At 53.1% G+C, this 20,400-nt stretch overlaps 1 protein-coding gene across 1 annotated transcript in view; it reads left to right on the forward strand.

The window, feature by feature from the left end:
* Positions 1-1,357: 1,357 nt before the first annotated feature.
* Positions 1,358-20,400, forward strand: part of ADAMTSL2 (ADAMTS like 2) — a 28,121-nt gene continuing 9,078 nt past the window's right edge. Inside the window, exons 1-13 of the mRNA XM_082492816.1 lie at positions 1,358-1,651; positions 2,700-2,811; positions 3,903-4,045; positions 4,673-4,748; positions 5,158-5,260; positions 6,961-7,106; positions 7,214-7,337; positions 8,292-8,372; positions 9,388-9,563; positions 10,530-10,872; positions 11,573-11,954; positions 17,184-17,287; positions 19,241-19,367. Coding sequence (XP_082348942.1) covers positions 1,482-1,651; positions 2,700-2,811; positions 3,903-4,045; positions 4,673-4,748; positions 5,158-5,260; positions 6,961-7,106; positions 7,214-7,337; positions 8,292-8,372; positions 9,388-9,563; positions 10,530-10,872; positions 11,573-11,954; positions 17,184-17,287; positions 19,241-19,367 — 2,087 coding nt within the window. The 5' untranslated portion in view covers positions 1,358-1,481. The remainder of the gene's footprint in view (positions 1,652-2,699; positions 2,812-3,902; positions 4,046-4,672; positions 4,749-5,157; positions 5,261-6,960; positions 7,107-7,213; positions 7,338-8,291; positions 8,373-9,387; positions 9,564-10,529; positions 10,873-11,572; positions 11,955-17,183; positions 17,288-19,240; positions 19,368-20,400) is intronic.

Here is a 20,400-nt window from a genome sequence, read left to right on the forward strand (position 1 = left end):
GAGGCGAGGTGTCCCATCAACCGCATTTTCCGTGTAAAGACCGCAGAGAACAGACCACATACATTGTATATAGGTTACTGTATAACCACTGTATAACCGGTTACTGTATAACCGTGTCCTTCTTTATGCCATAGGCTTTTCCCTCTGACACACACAAATATCAGATACTATATGTGCATGGCTGTCACTGAGCCAGGGGGACAATTCTCATCCAAAATGGCTCTTCCCGTGCACCAAGCCCATTTTCTGACCACCACTGCTCCCCTGCGTGGCAGAAAACTGCTTCAAGCAGCCCAACTTGAGGCCGAGCCTTGCCGAATGACCCCAAAAGCACAGGACCACGGGGATTCGGTTTATTTTGCAGCAGAAAGGGCAATTAAAAACCTGGCGGACCGTACCCAGCCAGCCCTCCCCGTGCTTCCAGAGGCAGGATGCGGCCGCACGGTCCCTGCCGAGGTACCTGGAGGATTTTGGCCACCTCGTTCTGTGCCGGCGATGGTGGTGGGGTGGATGTTGGAAGGGTGGGGGCAGCAGGTACCGTCCCCCCCGTCCGATGGTGGTGGTGGGGGAGCTCAGCATCTCCCCGGGGGAGGCGAGGAGATGCCCGGGGCGGGGGGGGAGGGGGGGGGGGCGGCCCGGCGCTGCTTGTACCGGGCGGGCGGCGGCGGGGACGCATGCGTGCGGGTTCCCCCCCCCCCCCCCTCCCGCCCCCGCCGCCTGTGCCCCCCCCCCCCCCCCCCCCGGTCTCGCCGCAGGAAACCGGCTGGCGGCCGCGGAGCGGCGCCGGGGGAGGCGAGGGGTTAACCGGGGTGGGGGCATCCCGGGCCGAGAGGTGTGAATTCCGCCCGCTTCCCCCCCCCCCCCCCCCATCCTCATCCATCCCTCCATCCCTCCACACCCCCCCCCACCCCCACCCCCCAACCCCCCTTCGCCGCTATAAGAGCGGCCGGCGCGGGCTGGGGGGAGCCACTGCGGCGGCTCCTCCTCGCTGGAAGCCCCGGCGCTTTTGGCTGCCCTTTGAAGTCGGAGAGGGAGAAGGAGGGAGGGAGCGTCTGGGGCCGCCGCCGCCGCTGCTGCTCCGCGCCGCCGCCGCCGCTACCGCCCGGCCCCGGAGCATCGCCCCCGCCCGGCCCCGCCGCATCCAGGTACGGCCCCGCGGGGGTCGCGTCCCGCCCCGGCCCCTTTCCCCCCCCTTTCCCCGCTGCCCGAGCCCCGGCAGCGCTGCCCGGCGCCGCTTTCCCCCCACACTCCCCCCCCCCCACCCCCCCGCCATCCCTCCGGCATCGCCCTCCCGCCGCTGGGCAGGGCCGGGCTGCCGCCGGGGCTCCCTCCGGTACCGGCTCCGCGATGCTCGTCGGCGACATCCCTCCCCCGCTTCTTTAATTTTTCTTCTATTTAAACATGCAGCTCTGAGCGACTCTAGGATAAACCCCGAGCGAGCTCGGTTATTGGCTTCGAGTCAGAAGTGTCTGGAAGCCTTAATGAAAACCAAGTGTAAGGCAAGTCGCAGCCACCTGTCCCCGGCATCCCCAGCCAAGCGCTCTGGGCTTCCATTAATCAATGGATCTGCCTCTTGGAAAGTGTCTTTTGCACGCTGGACCTCTACCCTGGGGCGATGGCAAAGCGGAGTTGGGGACCTGGGAGCCCTCTGGTAATTTCTCTAAGCCAGATGCCAAAGCCGCGCTGGCACTGCTGGCGGTTCTGCATTTCCAAAACTGCCACAAAAACCCTTGCAAGAAGGAGGGGGAAAAAAAAAAAAAGGGTAGGAAAGAAGCTCTTTATGTTGCAGGTCTGCGGTCCTGCCCCCTCTCCCCAGGAGCAGCCCCTCTCCCACCTCCCTACTTCCCAAAGATACTGTCTACTTAGTTTTCAAGGGAAATTAGCTTAGGGGAGAATATTTTTTTTTTTTCTTTTTCTTACAGACATGAGCTGCTTTGATTGCCTGGAAGCATGATTTCCTGAAACCTGCTCCTTTCTGGCTCTTGCAGTGAGGTTCACAATAAAACGTATTGTGGTTTTGAGCTGGGTTTTATTTAAGAAAATGCCATTCTGGGTTACTCTCTTTCATGAGGCAGATGGAGAAAGAGATGAAAGGCTGACACTTGGGATACTTCATTTCTGCTCTTTAATTGTGGGTGGTTTCTTTTCTATAAGAACAGGCTTCTTCCCTGGGAATCGGTGGGAATTAGAGTGGAACAAATGAAAAAAGGAAAAATAATGGCTGTTAATTGCATTTTTTTGTCTATGAAGCCTTTCATCTCATTCTTCTAGGAGCAGTTCTGTAAATGGGGATATTTAAATGCACTGCTTTTATAGATCCAGGGACACTTCTTGTTACTCGCTGCCTCTTGTGCAACGCTTGCTTTGGTGTAAGCCACGCTCTCTTCCAAGGCAGGCTTGGAGTCTCAGCTCGCACTGGTGGTATCAAATGAAGCCACTGGGAACCAGTGCAAAGCTGTGGTTTGGAAGATAGCAACTGAGACAGGATGTGAACCTGTACCGTGTTAATGCTTCCGCTAATCAAACATAACTTCAGGATCGATCCCTTGCAGTCACTGGTGGCTGGTGTCACTTTGCTGACCGGGAATGCTGAAGAAGACACGTGCTGTGTAACCCAGGCGGCAGAGCAGCCCCGGCCCTCGCAGGGTGGTGGGGCTGGACGGGAGTTTTGCTTAGTGTGCTGTTTGGTTGCTTTCCAGGATGAAGATATCTAAGTGGAGGTGGAGCAGCATCTCCATCGGTGCGCAGTCCCAGCTGAAAGGCACCCTGGCCCTTCTGCTCGTGGGCAACTTTGCCTTTGTGATCACTCAGGTAAGCGCGTCGCCTTGCTGGCAGGTCCCTGGGCTTTAAAATGGTGCGATGTCGGGGATGGGTGACCCCTGGGACTTGCAGGACTGCTCCGTGCGTGAGTCAGGTCTCTAGTAAATGCGAGGATGTGTGATTTGGCTGAGCTCTTTAGTCTGGGCTTAACCTAACTCGTATCATCCATGGCTAAGAGGATGCGCAGATCGTTTCCAGGGCTCTGGAAGGCCATGCCCTGCTCTTGGGTGAGCACCGCTTCCCCGGTCCCTGCAGTGGTTGAAGCTTTTATCTACTTCGCGTGGAATATTATTCTCCCTGTCCCGGTACACACCGAGTTAACAGAACTCCCCTAACCAGCTGGTGATTCTGGATGGAAAAATACATCCCTCCCCTGCCACGGGCAATCGCTGGGACCCCCCAGGATGTTCTGTGCCCCTCGCGAAGGGATGCGAGCGCCTTACCGAGCGCCGGCATATGGTGGTGACACTGCCGGTGGAGCAGCTCCTTTGCCTTCTGATGCACGGTGACACTGCTGCCTGTGGTGGCTGAGGGGTGGGAGGTGGGGGTGTCAGGGACCCTCCTTGACCCTCAAGTGACCAGCATGTACTTGCAAAGAGAGCACGCGGGCTCCTCCAGCCTGCTAGCGTCCGCTGGCATGCTCTCCCGCTGCAGAGTGGGTTTGCAAGGGTTAGCTTAAGGTTTCGGTAAAGCTTTTGGCCGCACCCAGCGCTTCAGCTCCCTGAACTCACTGTGGAGCAAGAGTCAGAGAGCACCAAAAGACTTGGAGGGTTTAGGGTTGTTTGGGAGCTCGGTTTTGCCAACTGAGCGAAACAATGATCACTTCCTTTCCTGAGGAATCCCAAATATTGCCATTTAATTCCAATTTGTAATGAAAACACAATTGGAAAAATCCAGGGTTTCTTGCGAGATGGAAATCTCAGACTTGGCCTCAGATGGAGAAGGAGATGCCCCGTTTGGTCGGGGCAGGCCGGGCGAGGGATGCCCTCCGCCCACCCGTGTGGGCTCTGCGGTGCGGGTGCCGACCGCTGATTCTCTCCCTCCCCCTCTCCCTTCCCCCCCCCACCCGATGCCTCGAGCAGGACCTGACGCAGACCTCCAACAGCCTGGAGGAAGGGGCAGACGTCACCGCGTACTGGTGGGGCGAGTGGACCAAGTGGACGGCGTGCACCAGGACCTGCGGGGGAGGCGTCAAGTCCCAGGAGAGGCACTGCCTGCGGCAGAGGTACGGCGCCCGCCTGCCGGGGTGCGGGGAACTCCAGCTTGCTGGAGGTAGACTTGATCCGGAAGGTCATCGCTCAATAGATAAGCACTGGTGAAAAGGTGTTGTCTGGCTAACGCTGCTTGGGCAGAAGGTAAGTATGCCATGAGGATGCTGTGTCCTGGGCATCCCTGCCAGGAGGAGCAGCCAAGCTATTCCTGTGCTGGCCCTGAGGTTTCTCCTGCGGGGATTAGCGCAGACGGGCAGCAGGCATCGCGTAAGCCTGTTCTCAAGGCTTCTGGGCGCAGCAGCGAGGACACTGTGGGGCAGGGTTGGTTGGGGACCCGCTGATCCCGGCTGCTCTATGCGTGGCTCTGCCTCCTCTGGGCTGTGTGGTTGCCAGAAGGCACCTTGCAAACCTTGTCCCCAGGCCCTTGTCCCCATGGTACCTCCTAGGATGCTGTAATAAGAATAGTTGATGCTGCAGGTAACAAAGCCAGAGAGACCTTTGCTATCAACTCCAGTGAGACTGTGATAGACCTCGGTGTAGCTCTGGTACATGGAGACTGATCGGAAGCTGGGGACAAATATATTTAAAAAAGGGTAAAGAAGGCTTCCTGACCCCTCTCTAACCATCATTTCTTTATTCAGAAGAAAGTCAGTGAGTGGGCTGGCTAATAAAACTTGCACTGGAACATCCAAAAGATACCAGCTCTGCAAAGTACAAGTAAGGATATCCTTTTTCTCATCAGGAACACTCGATATAAAATGTGGGAAGTCATGCTTGCTTCTTGCAATGGCATTTCTGGGCCCCTTGGAAAGGGGAAACCATTTGTCCTGTAGCTGTCACCCCATTGCCCCTCTAAGCAACAGGAGTTCCCTCCTTTGGTGCCCATCACCACTGTGTCGGGGCTTTGGGCCTTTTGCTGGCACTGGGGGGCCATAAACCCAGCGGGTGGTTCTCGCACCATCTCCCGGGGGGTTTCCCCTGGCTGTCCCTGCAGGGGGAGGAGGAGGAGGAGGATGTGGCTCTGGATGAGGCAGGAGATGAAAACGCTCCTTGCAGCCGGTCGAGGTGTGCCAGAAACCTTTCCCGCATTTTGTTTTCATCAGGATATTAATGTATCCCATTCTAGGAGTGCCCCGCGAACGGAAGGAGCTTTCGAGAGGAGCAGTGTTCATCATTTAATTCCCATGTGTATAATGGCAGAACGTATCAATGGAAACCTTTATATCCTGGTAACAAGACATTCTTTGTGTGTTTCATAATGCTTAGCCAAAACATTTTGATAGTTATGATGCTATAGCCTGCAGGAAGGCTCCTCCTCTTCTGTTTTAAAGTGATTTTTCAGAGACACAATCAGCTGTCTCCCAAGTTCAAAGGTGCGTTTTGCAGCTGCAGGATAGCTTAAAAATAAAATAACAACATGAATTTGTGGCTGCAGCCCGTGTTGGTCACCACTCCGGAGGACCAGAGAGCTGTAAGGCTGGAGGAGGATGCGAGAGCACGGGGTGATGGACTGTACTGGCAGGGAGAGTCCGGCTCCCCCGAACCAGTGTCCTTTGAGCTGGGGCCGTTACTGGCCGCGCTGCGTTTCGGTGACATTTGCTCCCTCCCACACCCTTCACGTGCTCTGTCAAATGTCACCGAGATGCAGTTTGGTCATCTGGGGTGAGCAACGCAGAACTGCAGCAATCACTTAAGAGTCAGAGATGGAGATTTTATTTAATTTTTAGGCTCCTAACTCCCATCGAAATCGAGCATTGAACAAAAACCACGGCCCATTTTTAGAGCTGTGGGGAAGCCAGGCCCCGTGTCCTGGGGAGGAGGCTCCTGAGCGCCGGTTCCTCACATTCGCGGTGCCATGCGGGTGTCTAAAAATAGAGATGGGGGTCTAAGGCAGCTTTCTTGTTTCAAGGGGTCTCTGTACATACCTAAGAACAACTACGCTCCATGAAATTACTTGTTGCCTCCTTTTATATGAAACAAGCCCCTGTCTCGGCAGCCGCCTTGGCAGGCTCAGCGCGGTAGATCTTGGCCCGTGGCAGGCTGGTTACCTAGAGCTTCTTGGCCGCTTTTGTCCCTTTCCTATGGCAAGGCGACAGTTTCTTTAAAGGTATTTGCTCTTCAAGATGATTCACCAGAATAGTTACAGTGAATTGTTTTGTTTTTTAGCAGGCGTTCACGTGGCTCCTGGGGGATTTGCAGAGTAATGTTTGCACATTGATGCTGTCTTGCTTGGGCACGCAGGCCAGTGGGTATATGACCGCTCCCTAGTTGGCAGAGTTCGACACTTAGCGTTGGGTTTCTGATGCAAATACGAATCGGTCATTTGCTTCCTGTGGATATTCTAGAATGTGGGACTGCTGTGCCAGTGGATGCAGCCAGCCAGTTGCCTGCAGAAAGCAAAGGGTGAATTAAGTCCAACTTGGGTGAACGTCTATGGAAAAGTTCTTACGTTTTAAGCTGCTGTGGTTTGGAATACAGTCTTACTTGTTTATGTGTTTATGACAGTATATCCATGTTAATTTAACCTGTGTATTGACTGTTGATGTGTGAGCGTGCATACGTTTCTGTGCAATGTGTGCGCGTCTCACTGCTGCAAGTCCTTGCACAGAGCAGTGGCCGGTACTGCTTCGGTGCATCCCCCGGGCTGACGTTAGCGGCACGCTGGCACCCCCGGGTGCTGCGGCCCCTGGCAGCAGAGGGGACTGCCCGGCCGTGCAAAGGGTTGCAGCAGTGGGCTGTCACGCTCTCAGAAGTGCGATCTCCTGTCCAGCCTGAAGCACAAGAGATGGTAGCTTCTGAACTGCTGGCTGCTGTGCGATTGTGCTGTTGCTGCTGTTGTTTCGCTTGGCAGAGATTCATTGACATTGGTAGGATGAAAGTTATTGTGTTTCTGCTGTTTTGAATATATCTTTATATCCTTTCCCCTCAGATGACTATGTTCACATTTCTAGCAAGCCCTGTGACCTCCATTGCACCACTGTGGATGGTCAGAGACAGTTAATGGTTCAGGCTCGGGATGGAACATCCTGCAAATACACTGATTTCCGAGGGGTTTGCGTGTCTGGAAAATGTGAGGTTGTTAAACATTATAGCAAAAATATTGTTAGTAGCATTCAGAAAATTACACTGGGTGCGACATTTGCCTGACCCTCAATACTCTATTTGTGCATTTTTTTTTTTAGCCGATTGGGTGCGATGGCATTCTCTTTTCCACCCACACCTTGGATAAATGTGGAGTTTGCCAAGGAGATGGGAGCAGCTGTACTCATGTGACCGGCAGTTACCGGAAAGGAAATTCTCATCTTGGTAAGGCTTTGGGGGAACTTTTGCTTCATTTGTATGAGAGCGTTATTTTTAAAGTGTATTTCTTTTTTTGATAAACTGCTTTCAGCTCTTCCCAACTGCCCTGCTTCTGTTTTTCCCACGTGTTCTGGTTGTGTCAGTGCCACTTGTAAATTCGGGCAGGGAAAGCCTTCTTTAGAGCAAAACAGGAACTTTGCACGATGCTTGTCAGCAGCCTGAGGTCTCTGATGCTGAATGGTGCAAAAGGGGTCACGCAAGAGGCCGGCGTCTATTTTAGTCCTGTTTCTCATGACCCTGTAAGACTAGAAATAAATGATTTGTAATAACAGGAAGCTGGGGTGTTTGGAAAGACCAGGATTTCCAGAATTAGCGTGGATGTAGAGCAACAGAAGCTACTTGTCCTAAGTATAGCCCTCTAACTCAGGAATAATGATTAACGCCCTCTGAGGATCAGTCTGAGATGGAGCACGCTGCAGGAACTTCGGTGGCCTTAGGAGGACTTGTCCCATCGCTTACCTCGTGCTAAGCAAAGGGGGAACCAAGCTGTAACCTCTCGCCGGGCTTCCAGGGGGACTGGCTGGCGCAGGGTTCAATACTGAACCACGGGACAGCTTCTCTAGCTAACAAAGCAGTCTTCAGAGATCTTTTCTTATACCAGTTTATCTAAATTTTGATATTTGTGCATGTAAAGATTGCATCCTTTTTCCCCCTTGGCTGTGTTTTTCCACCATAAACCAGGATGCATGGTTTACACGTTTTTGTCTTCTATTATCGATAAGGTCCTGTTTGCAGCCTAACAGTTATCAACATTCGGGTTGGTTTTTTTAATCCATAACTCCTTATAAATAATTTTGGATCGAGGCCAGTTTGCTTGATATATTGCAGTATTGACTACTGAGTGTTTCACGCAGATAATTTGTTACAAAGATCCTTTCATTAATCTGTAGTTTCCCATAGGCTATTCTCTGGTAACGCACATTCCCGCTGGAGCGAGGGATATCCAGATAGTGGAACGGAAAAAATCCGCAGATGTTCTGGGTGTGTATAACCTCTTGGTACTTCCCTCCGATGCGTGCCTATACTGCCTAATGCTTTTTCCAATGCGAATATGAATGTAGTTTTATTGCAGACATGAGCTAAGTCCATAGTCGGTGTAAATCACAACCACGTTGTCTAAGCTCCGTGCGTTGCTCCTCTCCGCAGGCGGAGCAGCTGGGCTGTATATGGCAACGCTCCGATTGCTTTCATGCAGAAACTGTTGGTCAATATTATTGCTGCTTCAGTGGGTTATGACAAATCCGCCCGGTGCCAGGTCACAGAGAGCAGAGTGACTGCGCCTCTCTTGTGATGCCCCTGGTCTTCTCCCGCTTGGGGAATGTGCGACGGCCACATGACAGCAGCGCCGGGGGGATGTGACCGACACGTTGCCTCGCTGAAGCGTTGGTGGCCACGCCATCCATCTCGCGATGGAGGTGGCGGAGCCGCTCAGGGGGAGCGTGGGAAAACCCGGACTTGCCCAAGAGAAGCACATTTGCTACCGTCAGGCTCTGGTGCTGCCTCAGAGGCTCGTGGCCGTGCGCAGGAAGGCTTGAATGGAAAAGGCTTCATTTCGTGCAGTTCCTAATTAGCTCTGGATGACCCGTCTTGGGGCGCTGCTGGGTCAGGTGGCAGCAGCTCGGTGCTGCCAAGGAGGCAACTCCTGCTGTCGGCCATCTGACCGTCCGCTTGTTGTCTGCAGAGCTGTGATTATTAAATGTTCGTGCTGTGCTCGTGCCAAAAGGGCGCGAGGAGCCACGGACCAGCGTGAGCCACGGACCCGGGAGCTTGCGATGTAGCGGGATGCATGGCCCAGAACTCTGGGCGCATAATCGCATGATATGTGTTGGAAGTAGGTGACAAATGTACTGTAATGTAGGAGAAACACTTGTGGGTTTTTGTTTTTTTTTTTTACTGTGACACTCTAATAATTTTATCCCCTGAACGAACAAGGGGCAATATCGCATACCTCTGCTCTTACCTGTGGTGGCACTCATTTTTTCCTTCTCGTTTGAAGCTGTGGCTGACGAAGCCGGGTATTATTTCTTCAATGGGAACTACAAAGTTGACAGTCCGAAGAACTTCAACATCGCAGGCACGGTGTTCAAGTACCGCAGGCCCATGGATGTTTATGAGACGGGCATAGAGTATATTGTCGCACAAGGACCGACAAACCAGGGGTTGAATATAATGGTGAGCTTTGACTTTTCAAGTTTGCGAGGCCGGGGGTGGCGGGGAAGGGAAAATCTATGTTGGATGGAGGAAGGGGTGGGCGTGGGAGCAGAGTCCTGCCGTGGTTTCCCAGCTCTCCTGGGCAGCCTGAGGAGGGGAGTGGGAGCGGTGACTGGGCCCAGTTCCTTGCACGAACCCTTTTTACTTGCGTCGGGGCTCGTGAGTGCAGGCGGGGCTGTGGATACCGAACGTGGGCTTGGTGACCCCTCGCTCTGCAGGGAGAAGGTGCCTCAGGCATTGCGGGGGGATTTCTCTTCTACTCTTCAGTATTTTTATCCAAGTTACCTGTCAGGAAAAGTAAAAATAAGAAGTTGGGCCAGATAGCTTACAGAAGTGCACAAAACTTGAACCCCAACCCTTTCTTGAAAGCAAACTATCTAAAACCAGGCATATGAAGAAAAGGAATTTAATTTTTCTTCTGGACAGCCAGCCAGAGCCCAGCTCCTGCCATCCTCCGTGTAGCCCCGGGCTCCTCTGGGAGGGGAGGGGATGGTTGCTTGGGTGCTTATAAAGCATTGGACCAGTAAGAGGTTGAAGCGCATCAGCTGTGGGTCCCCGTCCCCAGGAGGGATGCGGTAGCTGAAGGGGTGTACGAGCACTCCTCATAAAGCCACGAAATACGGGTTTACAGGTGATGGGGGATAACTTCTGAAGTGGCTGCCCCACGTCTCTGGTCGCTCAGCGGCAGAGGCGGGAGCGTGACCTGCAGCTCCCAGTCCCTGAGCGGGGGCTGAGCCCCAGGGCGGTGCAGCCAAATAACCCTTGGAAAATTGTGCTGGGCTCCAGTTGTAGGAAGTTGGCAACACGGTGGAAAACAGATTGGAAATAGGAAAGTAGATGCTCACCAACTGTCAAGTCCAAGACGAATCACAAATTTTGCATGCCATATATTCACTGCATCCGCTAATAATTTAATTTGTTTGCTAGGTCTGGAATCAAAATGGCAAGAATCCATCCATCACATTTGAATACATCCTCCTGAGGAAGCCACACTCAAAAAATCTGCAGCCCATCTACTACACCTTCTCTGAGTCAGATAGTGAAGAAAGCAGAGAGTTCGATGGAGACGTGCCATTGGGTTTTATCCAGCACAATGCAACCTATTTTGGGAAAATCTCCAGGGAAAGGATAGACTTGGAGAACCAGGTGTTTGGAAGGCAGGACACGGAGGAAGATTTAAACTTGAGCAAAGGTCAGGAAACCAATGAGGTCTATGAAAGAGCAGAAACAATTGACTGTGAGCCAAAACTGAAGGGCAAACAACCCCAAGGTAAGGAGGAGACTTGGGCCTCACTGTTCTGCTTCTCAGAGCTCTTGTTGAGAAACGCTCTGTTTCTACCTCTGGTGATTCTGCTGGTTTGTTTTTTGGAAACCTTGGAAAGTTCTTTAAAACGTCTCTGCTCATAAATCTTCTTTGCCCTTCAGGTTCTGGTTTCTGGCGGGTGGTGGGGGGGTGGCCATGGGTAAGGTCTCCCCGCCGGTGCCCTGCTGTGCTTTGCCTCATGCCAAGGACAGGAGGGAGCCCTGGCTGCACAGAGATCCCTGTCACAACGTCTTCCATCACCTCCCACCTCTGCCCAGCCCCCAGCAATCTCGTCCCCACTCCAGTCCCTTGGGCATCCCACCACCAAACTGCCTTGAGTGCTTTCCCAGCATGGCTGCATGGGCTGTGGGGCCAGGAGGGCATCTTCCTTTCTCACCTCTGCTATTGCTTGGGGCGGCGCTGGCAGGTGCTGAGCTCTCCTCTGGTCATGCGACAGCAGGATGAGACCCACAGAGCTGCACGCTCTTCCCAGAGGGGTACAGCCCCATGAGATTCCCCCTCCCCACGACCCCAGCTCCTGCCTCTAGCCTCCCAGCTGGCTGCTCAGGCTCCGGCGTGCCCCCGCTGCTCTGGGCTGCTTTCGCCTGCCAGCCTGAATGCATTTTGTGGTTGTCACTGTTGTTTCCCCCTGTTGGCTCCAATCTAGATTCAAACGTAACCAGGTCTACTTACCAGACAGACCATGACGACAGAGAGTTTGACCCCAGGTTCACCTCCAGGGAATTCCTTTCGGAGAACGCCATCACGGACAAGCTGCTGGACAAGACCTCGGACTCCAAGGAGTTGGTGCTCAACATGACCATGAACAGCATCTTTGCCCAGGGAGACCCAATCAACTCTGTGGGGTCACATATTGACAGTCTCTATGTTGACTACGAGGACACTGATGGCGTTGTGACCTACACCATTAATAGCACCTACATGGAGCTGAGCAATGGCAAAGCCATCAACACGTCTGCAGAGGCACCGTTTTCAAATGCCACTGTCACCATGACCAGTCCTCAAGGGAACAGAACCCACAAAGCAAGGTAGGAGACGTCTTTGACTATAGTCAATCCTCTTTATTGCTCTTCTCAACTCTTAATAGCCCTCTACTCCACGTAGACCCCATAGCATGGTTTCTATCTGCTTTGGAAGTCAGAAGGTAAGTGGGGGTAGGATGATGTATGTGAAAGCTTTGTGTCGGGGGATTTTTTTGGAAGGAAGGGCCAGAGGTTTGGGAGCAGAAAGTCAAGAGGAAAAGTCACTGCCCTCCTTACTGGGGATGTTGGCAAGTCCATGCTGATGGCTGTCAGCTTGCGCATTGCTCTGCCTGTCATAGCTCACTGTCAGAGCCATGGCCGTGAAGGAGCCTCTTCCTTTTGTCTTCTCTCGACACCCTGCTCTGATTCCCCAGGCCCCTTCCTCTGAGCTTGATGCAGCAGAAGTTAGTCCTGGCCCCTTTTTACCCACCCTGTTGACTGCCGCCCACGATCCTCCTCACTTGCGTTGGCAGGAAGATGCTTCCAGCAGCTCCCAGGCATGGCCCTGCCGGCTTGACCGCTGCTGGAGGGGCAGAGCAGGACAACAGGAGCTCTTCGGTAGGACCTGCAGGAATAGCCTGGGTTTGCTGCCGTGATGGATGCAGCAGCAGTGCGATTAGTCACTGCTTTGACAAGAAGATCAAAAGCTCTCCAGTGGCAGCTCATTGATTGAGATTAGGGCCGTCACTTCAGGGTTCTTTGAATGGCTGGTTTGGAGCGGTATTGTTACAAAATGTAGTGGGAAGGTTAAAAAAAAAAAAATAATGCTTAATCTATCTTTAGCAACAGAATTCATGCAGGCAAGGATGGGCTGGAGGAAAGGGAGTCTCAGGATAGTGGTTGTCCACAAGCCTGTCCAGGGTCTTTTTGGGGTGCCCTGGGGCTCTCTGGGCAGCAGCCACAAATTAAAGCAATCTGCAGGGTCTGAAATCAGGGCCTTGGGAGTCATCCAGCTCCCAGACCCGCAGCTGGGCATTGGGGTGCTGCTGTGCATCCCCACGGCTTGTTCGGGGCCCGCGGCACCCAGGCGTCCCCTGTGGGTCTCCTGCTGGCTCTGCTGTGACTCTCCTGTCCCCCAGTCTTCACCAGAAGTGAAAAACATGGGTTGTGATGCTGAGCTTCGGAAGACGTGAAGCACTGAGCAGATGCTCTCTGGTTATAGTTAGCTGTATTTACCTAGAACTTATACGAGCTTATGCTAAAGAAACTTATCCTAAAGAAAATGTCCATGCAGCCAAACATATCAACAAACTTCTTAATGATAAGAACATGAAAACAGTGCCAAGGGCTTGAGTCTATCATCTCTTCTCGTGGCTTGGCTTGGAAACTCTGCCTTCGGCTGCCAAAGCAAGCATTTCATTAGCACTCTGACAGGCGAGGGCAGCGCCGGCAGCTCCCCTGCCTAACCGTGCCGTGGGGCTGAGGAAGGGGGCTGTCCCCCCCTTGGTCCCCCTCTGGGTGGCCTCGGCTGGCGCCCTGTGCCCACGCCTCTCTCCCAGTAGCTGTTAAAGGGGTCTAATGCTTTCCTGCCTCCTGGGAATAAAGGAACCTTCGCATGCTTTAAGATCCGGAGCAGTGCGGCTATTACAGATCAGTCGCCAAAGCCTGTCAGTGGCTCCAGCGCAGATTTTTGCGGTGCTAAAAAACTCCTTCCCCCATCGCTGGCTGCCCCTCTAGTGGGGACACCGGGCAGGGATTTGGAGCCCTTCAGGAAGGACACCCAGCACTGCCACTTTTTTTTTTTCCCCATTACTTCCCTTGGTTTTGTTCTACAGTGTTTCCCTCTTCTTCTCCCCCACTTTCTCTAGAATAAAATATCAACTTTTCAGGTCTAAACGTTAATATCCAAAAAAGTTTTTTGCACTAGCCAAAAGGCTGCATCCAGGTCCAGCCGGGGCTATAGCCTGGGCTGAGGGATGCTCCGCTCCTCGCCGGCTCTTGCTGTGAAGCCGTGGGGGGTGGCTGAAAGGCCAGTGGAGGCAGATGTGGGGCAGCTGGGGTGCAGGAACCATGCTGTTGGGAGGCATGTCATTTTATTTAAAAAAAAAAAAAAAAAATCAGTGAGAGGAAGGCAACAAAACAACTTGCACCTTATTCCGGGAGCCTTTACCCACTGCGTGGAGGCATTGCTCTCCACCCCAGCAGTTCAGAAAATCCCATCATGTCATCGGCAATTAGAGCATCCGCATGTGTGGGCGCTTGTGGAGGAGGCAGAGACGGGTGCGTTTGGAGGCTCAGGGTCCGGCAGAAGGGACCGTGTCAGGACAACCTGCTTCTGCCCTGCCTTTATCGCTTCCCCCAACTTTTTATTTATTACTTCAAGCCCAGTTGCAATCGTAACGCCAATCGCTAATCTGTATCTCCTGGGTGGGAACGATGGATGAGGAGCTCAGGTCACTGGGGCCAGGGTTAAAGCTCCTGCTGGCCCCCAGCACAGCGGGATGGAGCCCATGCTGGCAGCGGGATGCGGTTGGGGGTTTGGCATGTCAGGGGCAGGGTGCTGCAGCATGGGGCATGTGAAGAGTGTTGGGGGTTGGACATCTTCCTCCAGGAGGAAGGGCAGTGGAGGGGTCAGCCAGAAGCTGCGCTGAAGGAAACGGTGATGGGGCACAAAGGGAAACCTCTTGCCCCGGGTGTGGGGCAGGGTGGGGGATCTCCACCCTTGGAGATCGGCAAGGCCCTGTGGGACCCAGTCTCTTATTGGGGTCAGCCTAGTTCTGGGCAGGAACTTGAACTTGAGACCTCCCAGATCCTTCAGTTTGGGCTGGATGGTGGCTTTCTGCGATTTTTCGTTCCCCGTCAATGACCAAGCATGGGAGGATCATCTCTTTGCAGACGGTAGCCAGCCCGTCTGCACAGGCGGGACAGTGTTGGTTAGAGGTGGGGCGTTTTATTTCTTTCTGAACTGTTGTAGTTCTTAGTGCGGATGGAGTTAACCAGTTACAGGAGCCCCTTGCACCAGCATGGTGTGTGTTATGTTTCCTCTCTGGGAAGAAGCTCTGCTGGCACAGGAATGGGTGGGTGGCTCTTGTGCCTCGGTAGGGATGCAGTGCTGCTTGTCCTCTCCTGGGGCAGTTAAAGTCTTGCTGTGGTGTGCAGCCAGGGCTGATCCTGCGACAGGAGCCGTGGGTCCCCCCCCCCCTTTGCTTAAAAATAAAAACTGAAATAAAATACAGAAATGTCAGCCCAGGGACTCTGGACTTTGATCTGCGGTGTTCACGTGCACTTGTTAGGATTATTCTTCTGCTACGGGGACCGTTTGGGGAAGACGGGCAGCCCAGACCTCAGCTGGGAGTGGGGGACTGGTGCTAACTTCGGGTGCAGTTGCTTGCTGGAGAAGCCGATGCAAAGGGCAGGCAGGGGAGAAAATACTTGGCTTTACACAAAAGCTCATCATAAAGAGAAAAATATAAAAGAAAAGAGGAAAAACCCCACCAGCTCTCTAGGACAATGTGCTGCTGTTTGCGTTTAGAGGAGAACAAAATGACAGTTTTGTCTTTGCGTGAAATGCTGAGAGCAAAACGCTGCCCTATGACCAAATGTCTGATTTATCTGGAAAGAACTCGTCCCTGCGACCTCGTTACGCATAGAAGCAGCTCTTTATTTAGGATCACACACATTAAAGGGACACTGTTGAAAGATTTTCGGTCCTCAGATGTAGTAAAAAGTTTATTTTGAAGCTTATTTTCTCCTTTCGAGGGAGAGGAGTCCCGGTCACAGGATAACTTGGTGGTGCCTCTGAGAGCAGGGTATAGACGGGAGGGTCTAGGTAATACCCTGTTTTCCAGGCAAATTAAAGTACGAAACCCACATGTTGACCCTGTTTTAACTGATCTTACTGAAAACTGTCATCTTGTGAGCCCTCTCCTGGCTGGGCGGCAGCAGGCAGCACCCCGCCGGCAGCCGGGGTCAGGGGCTGATGCGGGTCCCCGGGCAGAGCTGTTTTGACAAGATAAAGAACTATTTATAGCGAGCCGAGGTTGTTATTTTTCTGGGGGGGAAAAAAAAAAAAAAAGTCACATTCATTTCGGTTCCATTTCAAATGCAGGAAGCGACCATTTGCCAAACTGACAGAGCAAAATCAAACAGGGAAAATGAGATTGTTGTTGTTTTTAATCCTTCTGGAGGCTCAGTGCTGGCGGTGGAAGGAGGGTGGGTCCAAAAGGAAACGGCTGGATTCTCAACAGTGTCCTTTTAAAGGTTGATTTGATAGACTAGACCTCAACTTTTTCTTACGAACAACTAAATAAGGCAATTTCAGAGCTTCTGCTGCCTAGAAATCATACGAGCTGCATATCTCGCCAGGCCAGAGACAACTGGATGTCAGGATCCAACCTTGTACGCTATTTCAGTGTAGCCGTTTCAAGGGTTTGAACAAAGGTATGAGAACAGAATTGAAGCCTTTTGTTGTAAAGGTGCAGTATCCCTGACGTGTTACAACCTTACAGCATGCAGGACGCACTGAACTGGGAGAAGCTGTTATTCTTGCTTTGACAAATGCTTTTCTGTACACCAGGCTGACTCCGTTACTCCTTTCCCGATGGTTGGGCACAGAGTGGATATGAGAGATGCAAATTACCTATCTAAACTAAACCAAACCAAACCAAACCAAACCAAGAGTGGCAAAAGCAGCGGGTAGGCAAATGGCATGCCTCGGTGTTTAAAAGCAAAGCGTGCTTTGAGAAGCAAGCTTATGAACTCCTGCGCCACGTGTAGGCTTTCGGAAGGAGTGAGCTGCTGAGATTTGAGCAGCCGAAAGCTCTGCCGTGTTGAGCAGCGCGAGTCGGCGTGCCCGGCCCTGGAGACGCAGGGGAGGAGATACTGCACCTTTAGTCGCTGTATGCTGAGGGCCAGGTGTATTTGAGCAGAAAATGCAAACTTTGTTAAATTCTGAACTGTTTCTACTTGTGGGTATTTTTATCCCATTCTCTCTATTTCTAGACAGTGGAAGCTCTGCCTCTAACCGGGCTGGGGATTCTACTTGGGGCTCAGGACAGGTATGTTGTGAAACAAACCAAACCGATTAAAACAAACAAACAAACCCCAAAAAATCAGAAAAACCAAACCCAACCGCCAAACAAAGCAAATCCCCTCCCAAACCCGAACCCAACCGTACTGCAGCCTGCTGGCAGATGTGTGTGTCTGACGTGGCCTATCACCGCTCGCCTTGTAAATGCCTTTTGTTTTGTTTTGTTTTGTTTCTTTTTTTTTTTTTTTTTGTTTGCTTATCGCTAGAAACAGATTGAAGTTGTTAAGAAAGGGCCAAGGTGTGAGTGCTGCTGACATGTACAGGTGGAAGCTTTCCTCCCATGAACCCTGCAGCTCTACATGTACCACAGGTAGTTGAAGCAGCCAAATTCTGCACAACCGCTGAAATCACCTCGTGTGTGAGTCACTTTTATGTCTGTTAGGGATGGGAAAGACCTGGTGATGTTGTAGGGGATCTCGCGATCTCTGGAGCTGGTTTAGCAGCACCCCGAATCTGCTCCACCAGGGTGCAAGTGTGGGGAGAGGAGCCGGGGGCCGAGAGCGTGCGAAGCCCATCCACCTCGCGGGTGCGTCGGGGACCAAGAGTTAGTGCCCGGCGTGCCCATCATCCTGCAGAACACCCTTCCTTGGGGCAGCTCTGAATGTCACCCTCGCTTCCCAGCCCAGAGGGGACACGCTGGGGCTCGGCAGGATCCCCAAACCCGTGCTGAGTCTCAGCATATTGCCTTTTCTTTTTTTTTTTTTTTTCATTTTTTTTCTTTTCTTTTTTTTTTTTTCTTTCCCTGCCTCCCCTTTTTGACCATTCAGAGGGGTTTGAAAAGCTCAGCTGCTTCCCCACAGAGTGAAATTTTGAAGATTGTTCAGCTCTGGCAGGAAACAAAATAGCATTTGGCTTTTTGATTTTGTTTTGTTTCTCCCACTCCTTCTACCCTGGAGCCCAATCTCGGCTGCGAGGGTGTAAATCTGGAACGGTGATGCAGATGCCAGGGATATCAAAACCGAGCCTGTATTCTTTTTGCGTAAATTCCCCCTTTTTGCCCCCTCCCCCCCCCAAAAAATAAAAAGCTTCGATCCGCCTGATCTCTCTCCTCCTTTACTCCCTGGTTAAGGGGTCGTGGCCCCTGCGAGCCCATCACCTGCGATGGAGCGCGTGTGGGTCGTGCGCTCGCCTGCACCGCTCCCCCGTCCATGAAATAATCCAGATCCTGCGGTGCTTCTGGAATTAGAAAGAAGGAAAAAAGGGGGAGAGAGGAGATTGCAACCTACGGGGCATCTCTTAAAAGAGCAAATGCAAGGATTTTATTTTGTAAGCGTTTGTTCTCGTCCAGCAGATGCACGCCCACAGCGGGAGCTTCGCAACCCGTCCCTTTCCCCGGGATCCCATCAGCCGCATGTTCTGGGACACTTTTGATTTCTTTGATTCCCTCTGAACAAATTTCCCCCTTGCCCGAGCCAGGCTGCTCTGCCCTGGTTTGCAGCTAGCGGAGAGAGGTTTTACTTAAATTTCTCCTTTCTCACTGCCTTTTCTTAATGACATATCGCAGAGAAGCACTACCATGTCAAGAGCTGTAGTTCTTTTTTTTTTTAGTTTCATGTAAACCATATGTTTCCCGAGAGCTGCGATTCTTGTTACCTGTAGCCAGAGCAGCCTCCTGGTCCCCAGCCAGGTCCCGGAATGGACTTCACAACATTTACTCTGGCACGGCAGGCTGCGGGGGAAAAGGTCTTGGTCTGAGGACGCCGGCTGCCTCCACTTTCGGCGGGGGAGCAGGAGGGGCAGGTGCCTCCTTGGAAAGCCCCCGGGAGCCCTTCCTTGGCCCCGAGCGCGGGGGGTACCCGGGCACAAAGGGGGTGTAAGGCATCTAGGGAGAGCCGGGGAGGGGGGGATGGAGTGGGTTGGGGACCGTTTTCTATCGCCTCCGCCCACGAGCTCGACAGGGTGGGAGCCGATGGCTGCGAGGCGGAGGGAGCTGCCGAGCAGACTCGTTGCCCTGAACGTTTCCTATAAAAACGTGTTAGTCATATATTGATCTTGGTGGCAAGCCCTGGCGGGGGCGGCCGTGCCCGCCTTCGGAGCCGGCCAAACTCAGCCGCGCTGCCCATGTTGGCTGGGTGGCCGCTGCGGTCCTCCCCTCCCGGCAGCATCCATCCCGCGGGCCAGAAGGTCCAGCTTGCTGCTTTCCGTCAGGAGGTTTTGGAAAATGCAGCTCGAAAAAGAGAAAAAAAAAAAAAAAAAAAAAGAGTTTGGATGTCAAAATCACCAAGCGTCCTCTGTTGTGTGTGTGTATTCTCTTTGAAACTAGGAGTGATGTCCACATATGCTATGTGTGTTCGCTATGATGGGATCGAAGTGGATGATACGTACTGTGATGCCATGACCCGTCCCGAGCCCGTCCATGAGTTCTGTGCTGGGAGAGAGTGCCAGCCAAGGTACCGCCTCGCCAGGGCGCTCCCGGGGGGCTCCGCGCTGTCTCTGCCGTGGATGTATTTGGGGGAGGGGGGCAGTGTGGATTTGGTGAGGGGAGGGAGGGTCAGCAGGGATGGCCCGTACCACCCCCATCCCTCCTCCTCCCCCAGTTGCACCTGCCCGAGCTGCACTGGGACTCAGCGAGACTTTGCTCCTGAGTGCTTCAGCTCAAGCTGCTGGGTTAAAACTTCCGTAAATCCTGGCGGAGTTTGCACCCGGGGCTCCCGTCGAGTCCAAGCTCTGACGGTACGGGCAGTATCCCACCCTGGGCAGCGCGTGGAGGAACGCGTGTGCGAAGTGGGTGGAGGGGCCGGGCTGGCAAACTGTGCCGCGGATCCAGTGGTCCCTTGAGCATCCTAAACATCGCTGAGGTCTGCTTGTGCCAGGGCAAGAGCTGGTGCAGAGGGGAACTGGTGCTGGAACTCCTTCAGAAGGTTTCCTTTCTGATGCGGTTCTTTATCCGAAAAGCCTGACGGCACTCCCGAGCCGGGCTGTACGGCGCGGCGCACCTCCGCCGCCGGTTTGTAACCCGGGGCGTGCTTGTTGGAAGGTTTGCAAGTAACACCAGTTACGGGCAGGACAGACTGGTGTCTGTCGAAGGGAGGAGGACTGTGATGGTGTCAGACTACGGATGGGGCAAAGGGAGAAGTTAAAGCTGTCTGGTGCGTGCCCTGGGGTGGTGTCACTTGTGAAGGGTGCAAAAGCAAGACTGGAGCGGTGCCGGGGACCAGGTATGGCACGTGGTCCCGGCAGAGTGCTTGCTTTCACCTCGAATAATTGTGAAGGAGGATGGGGGAGGAAAGCACGCGCCCTTTGCGGTGTCAGGTCTGGTTGAACCTCGCACGCTAAGGCTGAAAGCCAGGGCAGGCTGCAATCGAGGCAACAAAAGCGTGGGGAGGTGGATGGTGCTACTGCTGGGAACATACCTGCCCTGTAGACTCCACGGGGATTTTAATCTCTATTTGCATTAACTTTGTAATTTGTCAGCACTAGCAT

Source organism: Vanellus vanellus, assembly GCF_965231255.1.
Source record: "Vanellus vanellus genome assembly, chromosome: 18".
In the NCBI taxonomy this organism is placed as follows: domain Eukaryota; kingdom Metazoa; phylum Chordata; class Aves; order Charadriiformes; family Charadriidae; genus Vanellus; species Vanellus vanellus.